Source organism: Symphalangus syndactylus, chromosome 12, assembly GCF_028878055.3.
Source record: "Symphalangus syndactylus isolate Jambi chromosome 12, NHGRI_mSymSyn1-v2.1_pri, whole genome shotgun sequence".
Taxonomy (NCBI): domain Eukaryota; kingdom Metazoa; phylum Chordata; class Mammalia; order Primates; family Hylobatidae; genus Symphalangus; species Symphalangus syndactylus.
In genome coordinates this window covers 72,508,432-72,521,800 of record NC_072441.2, presented here as the reverse complement: position 1 = coordinate 72,521,800, position 13,369 = coordinate 72,508,432, and the positions used below count along the sequence as shown (strand labels likewise).

The 13,369-nt window shown below is 44.3% G+C and overlaps 1 protein-coding gene across 1 annotated transcript; it reads left to right on the top strand.

Moving 5' to 3' along the window:
• The first annotated feature begins 3,108 nt into the window (after positions 1 to 3,108).
• On the top strand, positions 3,109 to 12,829 carry LOC134734222 (putative neuroblastoma breakpoint family member 7). The gene is given in 9 exon segments (XM_063625993.1): positions 3,109 to 3,337; positions 5,135 to 5,237; positions 6,069 to 6,283; positions 7,340 to 7,412; positions 8,274 to 8,485; positions 10,234 to 10,281; positions 10,284 to 10,308; positions 11,386 to 11,597; positions 12,690 to 12,829. Coding segments are annotated over 9 exon segments (1,203 nt in total). The 5' UTR covers positions 3,109 to 3,162.
• The last annotated feature ends 540 nt before the right edge of the window (positions 12,830 to 13,369 follow it).

Sequence of the window (13,369 nt, the reverse complement as noted above, 5' to 3'; positions counted from 1 at the left end):
CTGTTGAGGGAACCTAGAAGTAAAGGAAATCTGGCTTACTGGGCTCCATTTAAACTCTATTTTGAGTACAGCAGAGACACGAGCCCTTTGGGACACATGCCTGAGGCAGTGACAGTCCAACTTTGGAAGAGTGGAAGCCCTAGTTTCACATTCAAGCATGCTCTGAGTAGAAATTCAGTTTACCACTTTTTGCACAGCAACATGGCCAATCTTTCCTAAACTGCTCACCTTACAAGAAAAGGAATCCTACTGCTAAGAATTCAAACTTCAGCAGTCATGGGTAAGTAGGGAAGTCTTATAAATCTATTCTAGCCACCTAACAAGAAACCTGAAATTTAGCAAGTTCTTTCACTTTCAGGACAGTTGTGTTCACTAGATCAGAGGCATTGAGGCATGAAGAACAGACCCCTAAAAAGGGAAAGTGTTCCTTTCAGTTTGAGGACATCACTGGAACATTAGGGAAGTAGGAACACAGCTGCCCGCTCTACAGTATGGGTTGCCTTTGTGTCTGGAATGTGTCTGACCTCCTGTTCCCTGTGCCCATTTCAGGGAGGCTTGGGAGGAACCCGAATCACTGATGGAATTGGACAGTGCATGGAGTTGGCTCAGCAGGACAAGGGTAAGTGCAGGGGCAAGTCCAGGTCATACTGAGAGACAATGAGTGGCGCTGATGCGGACAGAGACAAAATCAAAAGTTTGTACTTCATCTTCAAAAACTCAAACTGATAACAAACTTGGCCTTATAAGAAATAGTAAGTATTTTTCTATTTACATGAGAATTTAATCTCAAAACAGAAATCAGAAAAATATTAAGTCCAGGGCATAAAACCTAAACCATTGCTCATATTTATTCTTTGTAAATAGAGCAAAGCGTAAAATCTTCTCCATAAAATATACATTGTGGTTATAAAAAGGCAAAAGTCTTAGTGAGAATCATTGGTATTCCATAGAAGAGTGAATTAAACACAGTCAAGGGAAGACCCAGGTCTCATACTTCTCTTGTATATTCCAAAGTCCCAGGGAAATTCCAAGTGATAGAGGTTATTTCCCATACAGTTAAAGCAAGGTTGCACACACTTCTGAATTTTGGTCCCAGTACTCTAGGAGGGCACACCTCTGTCCTAGAAAATAATACAGGAGTGAATACTCTTCCCATGACTCATTCTGGTCATTCATCCAGCATCGCAAAAACCATAAAATGGAAATATGGCCAAATACATGATTAGCTATCCGTCATCTTCAGGTTTCTCACCTGTTACTTATGGATAATAGCATTACCTTAAGGATTACGATAAAAATATGATGTGCAAATATTAGCACAGTTTTGAGCAAAATGCCTGTATGAATTGGTCAATAAATGATTACTAAATAATTAGGTGAATATTTACTGAATTACATGGATCCTATGAATAATTACTGAATAATTATTGTGATGGCTTCTATTGGCAGTGCTGAAAACTCATCCCTGTGTGACCTCAAGTAAGTCATGTAACTTTGTGAACCTGAAGTTTTATCATTTTTAAAATGAAGAAACTTGATAGATTTTCATTCTGACAGAGAATGTCAGGTCTCCCAGACCCCAGAAAATATATTGATTTAAAGCCTTTGATACATTTCAAAGCAGGATCCTTACAGTGTCATTGGAAGATGGTGTGGGCTGCAGAGAGGGATGCTTTCAAATGGGATTGATCCAGTCCTCCTTCCTTCACTTCCACATGAATGCTGGGCAGCCCAGGGTCACAGCCACTGCACCCACTCTTAGGAGACCTGGGCTACAGAACAGTCTCCCAAGTTCCAGGCTCACAAAACCTAGGTGGGGATGAAAGCTAAGAAAGTGAGGAGGTTGTTCAGGGCATCACTCATTTCCTACTCATTCCTCTCACCTCAAACTCACCTTCTACTTCACAGCAACACTGAGGATCACCAACCAACCCTGACCACAACTTTGATTTGCCATGTTCTGTTAGTGGAATACAACCAAAAATCAATGGTGTTAGTCCAACTCAACAAAATATATATCAAACCATATTCCATAAGAACCGTTTGTGGCCCTGTTCTTTTCAGTATATGGGAAAACGAAATGGAAACAACAAAATAGCATCAAGCTTATGAAACGTCCTAAAATAGATGGTCACACATGTTTTCAGGAGATCTCTCTGTATAAATGATTTTGGTCACTTGATATCTTGAAAAGAGCTCTTGTGGCACTAAAATGACATCCATAAGTGACAAGTATAAAATGTAGTGCTCAGTGACATTAAAAAACAAATCACCCCATGTAGAGGAAGACCTTTGGACGTGGGGAGGTGAGACTGGTCTAGAGTGTAATGAAAACCTAAGATGATGCCCCAGTAAGAAAAAAAGAAACCAACATAACAATGGGATGCAGCAGAAAGAATACTGAGACAGGAAAGAAAACATTTTTTAAAAATTATTCATTCACTTTCTAGTGGATACAGAAAAAACTGCAGAAGACCCAGAGGATATCAGGGGAGGCTAAAAGTTTGATATCTTACGCTTGTGGAAAAGCCTTAAGATCTGTTTTAACTTAGAGCAGGTGGGGTGACTTCATGACTACCATTAAGAAAATATACCCTGTTGGGAAATAGTTTCTGCCTTGATGATGTTGCACAGACAAGAGATGAACAAAAGGAATATGCTTAGATGTAGTGGGAAAGAAATGGGTCTGTGGCATTGTCACAAGGGTACACGAATACTGAGAGTGAATGCTGAAGGAATGATCCCCATTGGTGGTGACCCTTGGGTGAGACCAGGGTGCCTGTGTTTCAGCAATGCCTGGGCAATTGGAACACAGGGCTCCTAAGATTCCATGACACCCCCACCTTCTAATTCTGTTATTGCAACTGCAGACCGTTACCTGGCACGCTGGCCACAATCTACCTCACTCTTGTCAGAGTCTGAGCTACAGGCAGTGCCTTCAGCTCTGAGCTCAGGCACCTCAAACCTTGTTTTTCTGGTTAAGGATCCTAAAGTGCTGTGGGGAGTGATCACGTTTTTCTCAACAGTAAGTTAAGAATTTCAGTTACTGACCTTCCTCAGTCCTGATTAAACCTATTTGATTTCACCAGTTTTTAACCCATCATCTGTTTGGGTTTCTTCTCCACAGCCCCTGGCTCCACCTCTTCTGCCACAAACATCAGCATGGTGGTATCTGCCAGCCCTTGGTCCGGTGAGAAGGCAGAGATGAATATTCTAGAAATCAATGAGAAATTGCAACCCCAGCTGGAGGAGAACAAACAACAGTTCAGAAACATGAAAGAGAAGTTTCTTGTAACTCAAGTAGCCTGCTTCCTGGCCAGCCAGCACTACAGATACAGTAAGATCTATAGGCTCACCATCATGAAAGTAATGAATGATGTCCTGTCTTCTGTCTGAGACACTAAATGCTGTCTCCATCGAAAATAATTTCATCCTTCCCACACTTCTAGGAAAACAGAAATGGGTATTTTAACATTTTGTTAAAGTTGGAAGACAGAGGTACCAAAGTATTTAGCAACTTTCCATGTTTGCAGTCAGGTGGGGGTGGGACTAGAGTTAAACTCCCAGTTATTGATTTCTGACACAGGCGCAGAACGACCTGTTTTCTCCAGGAGGCTCAATCATGTTTTCAGGAATCCTCTCTGTACCAGATAAGATCCTGCAGACAAATAACATATATTCTGTTGTTCCAAATGTCTGGGACTAGTGAACTTTAATTCGTTTCAAGCTTCTGTTGAGGCCCAATAGGCAAAGCTCTGTTCTAGGGACCCTGGGGGAACGTGGTGTTAGTACCCAGTACCTGCTCTGAGCAGCTTCAAGAGACTCTGCTCCTAATAGATCCTGTGGTATCTATAAGTGACAGCATCAAGAGCTGGGAGTAGGGGCCCTGTGCGGTGGCTGACTCCTGTAATCCCAGAACTTTGAGAGGCCAAGGTGGGCAGTTCATGAGGTCAGGAGTTTGAGACCAGCCTGGCCAAAATAGTGAAACCCCGTCTCTACTAAAAATATAAAAATTAGCTGGGCGTAGTGGCGGGCACCTGTAATCCCAGCTACTTGGGAGGCAGAGGCAGGAGAATCCTTTGAACCTAGGAGGCAGAAGTTGCAGTGAGCCAAGATCGTGCCATTGCACTCCAGCCTTGGGGGTAGGGCAAGATTTGTAAAAAAAAAAAAAAAAAAAGAGAGAGAAAAGAAGAAAGAAAAAGAAAGAAAGAAAGAAAGAAAAGAAAGCAGACAGTACCCTGGTGAGAGGGCAGTCCTGCTTTCTGGGGCACAGGCTCTTGTTCCTAAAGAGGAAGAAAGATCGCACCCAAGAATGTGTGGAGGTAGCAATGCAGTGTGCAGAGCAGGGACCCTGGGCCTGTCTCCTGGGCTCCATCCAAGTTGTTTGTCTTGTTTTTCCTGTTTCCTCATCTGTTCAGAGGGTACTACAATGATACCTACCTCTGTAAATTGCTGCAATTAATTACATGAGCTATTTCTTGTCAATCTCCTAGAACAGTTATTGGCACAGAGTAAACACTATCTGTTAGTTCTTCATTCTACTGTTTCTAAATTACACAAACTTTATTGGAATTTGGGCATATTTCCTTCATGGCCTTATGGTCTTATGTCTCATGCTTTATGCTTCAGATATGACTCTTAAAATCATATCCAAAGATAAGATTTAAAACTCAAAGATTGTTAAAACCTTTGACATATTTGTCCTCGAAGTTCCCAGTAAAAGGGAAACCATCAGCCCCATAGTCCTAGGGGCCTTCCCACCTGTATGGGAAATCACTACTTCATGCCCCAGTGCAGTGTTTTAGAGGAGAGGCTGCAAGGCTTGGGAAAGTGGCCCCACATTCAGAGTCAGATCTCAGGATCTGTGAATTCTGACTCCAATTCATTGAGGTTGAATCATCTTGTCAACTTCCTTGATGTGCCCTTGAGTTTCTCTTTCTTCATTTATAAATTTTGGAGGATCAGATGCCAGAGAGTCAGGAGACTGAAGAGTAAAGGTGTGGAAATCCCTGCCTAGAGCCTGGTACTCGGGACAGTTTTGTCCTTGGGATGGGCCTAGTTCTTGCCCTGTAGGCAGTGACCACAGCAGCATGTCCAGCCTTCCACTGAGGCAGGTGTGTCTGTCTTTTCTCAGAGTATGAAGAGTGCAAAGACCTCGTAAAATTTATGCTGAGGGAAGAGCTGCAGTTGAAGGAGGAGAAGCTTGCAGAGCAGCTCAAGCAAGCTGAGGAGCTCAGGTGAGGGGGCCCCATGGGGGCAGGCAGGGGGGCAGGTGTGTAAATCTCTGAAGCACAGCAGCTTGGTGGGGAGAAGTAAGCTAAGCTGGGCCAAGGGAAGGGCGGGAATTGCCATGGCAGGCTCAGGACACACAAATATTTATCAAACAGAGAACAAGGATAATAATAAGTTATGGGTTGCAGTTGCATCTCAGATCCTTGTTTTCTCTTTTTCAAACAAGTAATTGTTGAGGTGAAATTTGCATAACACAAAATTAACCAAAGGAGTATGAACCACCCAGCAGCATTCAGTATATTCAAAATGGTGTGCCATCACCACCCCACTTACCCTTAATCAGAATCACCTCCTGACTGACTGAGGCTTCTCATTCTTCCACTCGATGAATGTTGCCCTCTCAACCCTGTCATTCTTTCTTTCTTTCATCTTTTCAGTTCACCCCATCTGCACCTGGCCTCATTTCTGTACATGGCTTTGTATCTAGTCGCCGCAAGATGCACTGTGTATTTTCACATGGAAATGTCCATGGCCAGAGTGAGGAACTGAAAGGATGTCTTTTTGAAACAGAATTAGGAAGACACCTACTTTTGTTTACAGAAGACAAAGATGAATGGAACATCATCGAGGATCTTACAGGAGCCCTCTCTGATATAGAGGAAGCCTGTAAACCATTTTCTATTCTTTCTCTTGGCCACAGACATTTCTTTAAACATGTGCTGACCTTCTGCTTGGAGGTCTCCTTGAGGACACTGTCTCAGAAATCTCTATTGCAATATTAGAACTGATCGCTCATCCCTTTCTGCTGTTAAATTTTCTCTACTATCTCACCTTAGGCAATATAAACTCCTGGTTCACTCTCAGGCACGAGAGTTGACTCAGTTAAGGGAGAAGTTACAGGAAGGGAGAGATGCCTCCCACTCACTGAATCAGCATCTCCAGGCCCTTCTCACTCTGGATAAGCATGAAAACTCCCAGGGGCAGGACTTCCAAGAACAGCTGGCTGAGGGGTGTAGGCTGGCAAGGCACCTTGTCCACAAGCTCAGCCCAGGTAAGGTGGCCACAGACACTGATAATCCAAAACCCCAGGCTTATGAGAGACTCCAGACCTCCATACCTCCACAATGACAGTTGTATCGCTGGTGTTTTTTTCCACTAAACATATATGGCCATGACATGACCAGGACTTCCTGGGTAAGAACCAAGATGGGAAACCCATAGGGCTGGAGGTCACAGTATTGCAAATGTCTCACCTTCCTTAATGGAAGTTGGTCTTTGGAACAAGAGGCATCATCTATTTAGTTTTAAAGGACAGGATGGAGGCTGTGACAGAAGGATGCTTGTTAGAGTGAAAAGAGCTCTGGACTAAGAATGAAAGTTCCCAGGCTATGTCTTCAGCAATGTTCTTAGTAACTGTTGGTGAGTGATTGATTTATCTTTCCTGGGTTTCTGTCTCTCAATCTGCAAAGGCAGACACATTGTCTCTTGCAAGTGTCTCTAGGATTCAAATGGATGAACACTTACAAGTGCTTTTCAAAATGAGATGAAGCCCCTCACCATATGGTGTTGGAGAAGGCACTTGATGTGGTGGCATTTGATGGTGGAAAGTGCTTCAGACTGGAGCACTCCCCATGCAGAGAATGTCTCTGAATAACACAGCAGAAGCCACATGGAGGGCCAGTGAAATCCCCTGATGTGTGGAGGACTGTGGGAGAAGTTTATTTGTCCTCTTCTAAGAGAAATAAATAGGTTCTAAATGCTAACTGTGACAGGACACCAAGCCTGTGCCTGGGAATCAGATCTGTGGCAGGATGGGGGAGACAGCTGCCCAAGTCCAGAGAGAGGCTGCACAAGCCTCCAGTGATACGGGGAGTAAAAGGTCTTTACAGTGTTTGGCCACATCTTGCTGGTGACCCTCCAGATCAGAAATGCATTGGCTGATGGATCAGGAAACCATGCCAGGGCATTTTGTTAAAGATAAAACTTGAGAGCTTTCAGTACAACGCTGACCCATACATAGATGTTCATGTCTCTGTGCACATTGGGCTGACTGTGCTTGCAGAGTGTGAAGTGGGAAATATCTGAACGAACCCTTCTGTATTTGCAGAAAATGATGAAGATGAGGATGAAAATGATAAAGCTGAGGAGCTTGATAAAGTACAGGAATCACCTGCCCCCAGGTAAGACTGAATAATCAGGAGCGGATAATGGGTGGTAAAATATGGAAAAGGTCTCAGCAAGAACACGAGGGAGGTGAAGGTAGTCACAGATTCCAGATGCAGGATAAAGAAAGCTGCAGAGTGCACTGACTTTCATGTGCTCACCCAATAAGGAAATAGCCCTGTTAACATGCTTGTCCTTTGTCTCCATGGTACCTGTAAGCATGACCCTAGATGAACTCACCAGTCCCAGGGACTTCCTGCACACACAGAGAAGACCTGTTGTCCCTAGTTGTGAAAACCAGGAGGAGGTGCAAAGCTGCTTTCTCCACAGTTGTCTTTAGGTTCTTGTTAGGAAAGATAAATAGCAAAGAGGCAACAAGCAGAGGAATTAGGAAGTACCTAGCAAAGTTAAACAACAGGAAAAGTACCTAGACAAAAAAATTTACATTTTATGTCACAGTGTTAAAATAAAAAGGCCTAGAAGGCACACCATGTCTGGAGTATATAATGGGCCAAAAGCCCGCATTCCCTTGGCCACAGTATGTGAAATTCAACCCAGGTTAGGAACAGGGTGTGGCAGCTGTTGTCTTTCTCTGTGTGTACTGTGTGTACCAGGCAGGGATAGCTGAGTCTTCATCCTCCTCAACTCCTATCTGTCCAGTGCAATGAACACCAGTTGCTCTCTTCCTCTCTGGCTCCCATGGCAGCCATGCTCTGTTGCAAAGAGAAGAGGATTGCATGTTCCCTCTCAATGGGAACCTCCTGTTTGCTTTCTGGAACCACTCTCTTATGCCTCCTGTCAAAACCAGCTAGAACTCCCTGGGATCCAATCCCTCTCTGTTTAATCTTCTGTCATCTTTATCCCACCTGGCTCATCAGGGAGGAGCAGAAGGCTGAAGAAAAGGAAGTCCCTGAGGACTCAGTGGAGGAATGTGCCATCACTTGTTCAAATAGCCACGGCCCTTCTGACTCCAACCCACCTCACAAGAACACCAAAATCACATTTGAGGAAGACAAAGTCAACTCAACTCTGGTTGTAGACAGTGAATCTTCTCAAGATGAATGGCAGGATGCTCTAAACATTCTTCCGGGTAACCTCTATTTTCCTTGTGTCTCATACCTCTGTTTAGGCTATGGAAGATCAATTCTGAGGATGGGCTGTATACACAAATATTGGTTTGAGTCAGAAACTAGGATGGAGCTAAGTGCGGTGACTCACACATATAATCACAGCACTTTGGGAGGCCCAGGTGGGTGGATCACTTGAGATCAGGAGTTCAAGACCAGCCTGGACAATATGGTGAATCCCATCTTTACAATAAATACAAAAAATTAGCCAGGCATGGTGCTGCATGCCTATAGTCCCAACTATTCAAGAGGCTTAGGTGGGAGAGTCATCTGGGCTCAGGAGGCAGAGGCTGCAGTGAGCCGTGATTGCACTGCTACACGCTAGCCTAGGTGACAGAGCAAGACCCTGTGTCAAAAAGAAAGAGAGAGACAGAGAGAGAGAAGTGAAAGAGCAGAGAGAGAAAGAGAAACTAGGATGGAATATTAGACACAGATACCGGTGGGTGAGAGAGCTTTCCTGTCCTCCTTGGCCCATGTCATGCCTTTGTCATCCTGGCCCCAGTATCAGGTTATTGGAACAGAGGCAGGTGTGACAAAGCCATAGCTACCTGTGTACAGGAGGAGTACATGAGGTATCTGTCAGGCCTCCTAGCTCAGTACCTATGTCTCTTGTCAGCTGCAGTGGTGTAATTTGTGTCTCTGAACAATGTCCATGGAGTTTCTCTGCCTGTCTTAGGCCACTGACAGCCTTGTCCATTTATTTGAAGATGTTGTTTCCCTGGTTTCACTCTCCTCATCTCCAGTCTGGATCTACTTTAAGCCAGCTTGTCTCAGCTGTGCAGTGAACTGAAACCAGGACATCAACACTTCTACCCTTATCTTGCTTATAAGTTTCCATAAAGCAAGGCCAGGTCCTGAGTTCTTCACCCCATGAGTGGCCACTCTTTCTGTGTAGCCCCACAGATTTCTTTTCTTTCTTCTTTTTTTCTTTTTCTTTCTCTCTTTCTTTCTTTCTTTCTTTCTTTCTTTCTTTCTTTCTTTCTTTCTTTTTTTTTTTTGGTGATGGAGTCTTACTCTGTCACCCAGGCTAGAACGCAGTGGCGTGATCTTGGCTCACTACAATTTTCAACTCTAGGGTTCAAGTGATTCTCTTGCCTCAGCCTCCTGAGTAGCTAGTATTTCCAGTTTGTGCCATCATGCTGGCTAATTTTTGTATTTTTAGTAGAGGTGGGGTTTCACCATGTTGACCAGGCTTATCTTGAACTCCTGACATCAAGTGATCTGCCCTCCTTTGTCTCCCAAAGTGCTGGGATTAGAGGCAGGAGCCACCCTTCCAGCCCCACAGATTCTTTTTTAAGAAAAGTTATTAGAATTCATCCATCAGTTCAGTTTTCTATATAAATTTCTCTAACCATTCATTGACCATGATATATGAAGAGATAAATCAGTATTGCAGCAACACATATGGAAAGTTGTTAGGGCAATTTTTGAAGATCTTAGGGAAAATGTTTTAGTTGTTTGTGCTGACTTAGGGCAGAGGATATAAGATTAAGATCTACCAGGTGAGGGAGATTTTGTCCCATGGATCTGAAAAGCAGGCTCATCTACTTCTGACAAGACTTAATCTAGGGCACATTAGAACGTTCCTGTCAGAATATCACATTCTTACACTGAGAATATTTATGTCCTTGTGCTATGACTGGACACGGATTTGGTCTTGTGTGAAGCGTGATTTGCTTAATATGACCTGCTCTTCTGAATTTGTTTACAGAAAATCAAAATGATGATGAGGAAGAGGAAGGGAAAGCACCAGTGCCCCCCAGGTAACTCTGTGGATTTGTGGGCTGTTAGTTCAATAGTGACACCTGGAGACTGCAGATCCAGGGAAAAATAGAAAGTGACAAACAGAACTGCCTCATCCATTCATCCAACTGCAAATTGTTTGTTTTAACAATGCTGTCTTCTTGATTGTGGTACTTGAGTAGGTTTCTATTTCTTTTTTTTGTTTGTTTGTTTGTTAGTTTTTGAGACAGAGTCTCTCTCTGTCACCCAGGCTGGAGTGCAGTGGCATGATTTTGGCTCACTGCCAGCTCTGCCTCCCAGGTTCACGCCATTCTCCTGCCTCAGCCTCCGGAGTAGCTGGGAATACAGGGGCCCACCACCACACCCAGCTATTTTTTTTTTTTTTTTGTATTTTTAGTGGAGACGGGGTTTCACTGTGTTAGCCAGGATGATTTCGATCTCCTGACCCCGTGATCTGCCTGCCTCGACCTCCCAAAGTGCTGGGATTACAGGTGTGAGCCACAGTGCTCGGCCAGGTTTCAATTTCTTAATCCCCCTCTTGCATAGGAACATGCAATCCGTTGAGCCAGGTGAACTCACCAAACTCAGGGATGTCACCTGTTCTCTCCCGTGTGGTTAATCCAGAGTGAGATGCATGCATGCTTTCTACGTGTTTGATGTCAGCATGTTGGCAAGTATTTCATTTCAAAACAGGGAAATTGTAATTTATGTCAAAATATTTTAAAAATGGCTTTGGAAAGACAAGATCTGTGTATCTGGAATGCCTCAAGAGCTGTGTTTACTTGGGTGCTGCATGTAAACATCAACATGTTTAGGCATAGGAAGCGAAGTCCTGTGTCAGTTCTCTGTGCTGCAAGTCATGATCACAGTTTACAGGGGGAGTCTGGGTCCTCCTGCAGCAGCTCATTTGGGGCAAAAGCACTGAGCACATGCTGCTCACATTTGTTCTGTCCCAAGGGCAGTCACACTCCACCCCACATTTAGAAGGATAGATTTTTCTCTCTTGGAGGAGACTACCCCTTTGGTTTCTGTGACCACTCCCTTATGTGTCCCATGAAATCACCTGAGATACCATGGTATTTAATCCCTCTTGTCACTCCTATCCTGTCTGGCTCATCAGGAAGCTGCAGGAGTCTAAAGAGAAGGAAGTCCTGCATGACTGCCTGGAGGAAAGTGTTTTGACTTCTTGTTGTGACCATGATGTGTCCCAATCTTACCAACCTGGTGAAGGCACTTTCTTGGCACTGGATGAACAGAAAGTTTGTTCTGCTCAGGATGTAGCCAGCAAACTGTCCAATTCCAAAGGGGAGGAAACCCCACTTGGCTTCCCAGGTAGGCTTCCTATTCTTTGCATCCCACAACCTGTCTAGAATGACAGATGTTTTTTGAATATTTTTGTGGATTGGGAGTGTCTTTGCTTCCTGGCAATCTTGTCATTGCTGGGTAATGTGAGAAAGATCAACAAAAAAGAAAATATCAAAGGGACTCCATTGGCTTCCCCTCACCCTTTGGATGCCACTTTTCCTTCCTTGATGTTCTTTGGGTAGAAGGAGAGTCACAGTAAGATCATCAATGCCAGTGGATCCCATTGTCTGTGGTTTTATTTTCAGAGCTGGGTTTAGAGCCTTCCCTTGGAATGAAGAACCCTCCCCAGCTGGAAGGTGATGGTCTTGAAGGCTCAGCTGACAACACACATAGGCATCAAGTCATTGGCCACATTCACGCCTCAAGTGTCCTAAAACCGAAAATGATCAAAAGAAAACTGCCCTTCAGCAAGTGGAGACTGGCATGCAGATTCCCTGGCCTGCAAGCTTAGCGTAGCAAGGTAATCACATCTATGGGTCTTAGCAGCCCTCATTCTTTATTTCTCTGTCTATGATGAAAACTCATTCTCCCACTGCTTTTCTCTTCCCTATTTGTGAGTATTGTCTGAGGCCCCTGCTACTTCTCACATCCTGGGTTCTTCCCATAGTCTGCTCTCCTGCTCCTTCCCAAAAGACTGGGACATGGAGTTGTAAGGTGGGTGCGTTTCTCTGCAAAGGGCCCTCTCCTTCTACAGCCCTCTGCTTCTGAGTGTGCATGGTTGATGCTGAGCACATTCTCCCTGGGAGGTGTGAAAAGCCATCACTCTGTTCAGACAAAGGGGATCAGGAAGAAAGGGGCTGATGTCATCAGCTGCTGGTTGGGCATAGGCAGGTCCCTATATCTGCACTCCAGGCTGACTGGAAGTTCAGGGGTGTTTTCTTTTCACTTGTGGATGGCGCTTGCCTCTTCAGCCAGCCTGAGGCTCAGGCTTCAGCTCATCCTCCCAGCAGGAGCTCAGTTTGCCCCTGGGCTATCACCACTTAGCAATCCCTCCAGACTCAGCCATCAGCAGGACCTGACATAATGCTCTTTCCATTTTTTCTTTCCTCCCTCCTACAGATTCCAAATACTGCTGGAAGGATGAAAAGGATGAAAGGATGTCACAAAAAGTAGCTTTTCCACTTGATGAAAAAAACGAAAACAGCAAAGCAAGTTCAATTCCAAACACAGAACTGCAGGAGTCCTTCGCTGAGGATTGAATTTTAGACACAGAATGCTCTTGATGATTGCAAACCACTAGACTCCTTTGATTTGAGAAACCACAATTCATCCCATTTCCACTTGAGATGAATACCCAAGGAGACCAATTCCCAGATGGACAAACAGCATTGAGAGGCCTTAGCCCTGCTCCTCTCAATTCCATCCTGTAGAGAATAGGAGTCAGGAGCTGTTGGCAGGAGACAGCATGTCACCTGGGACTCTGCTGGTAGACAGCATGTCACCTGGGACTCTGCCGGTGCAGAATATGAACAATGCCATATTCTTGCTGAAAACGCTTAGCTTGAGTTTCATAGGAAGTAATCACCAGACAACTGCAGAATGTAGAACACTGAGCAGGACAACTGACCTGTCTCCTTCACACAGTCCATGTCACCACGAATCACACAACAAAAAGAGAAGAGACATTTTGGGTTCAAAAAGATTGAAAAGATAATGTAGCTACACTTCTTTAGTCATTTCGAGCCCAAAGTATCTCCTCATCTTTTTGTTGTTGTCATTGATGGTGGTGACATGGACTT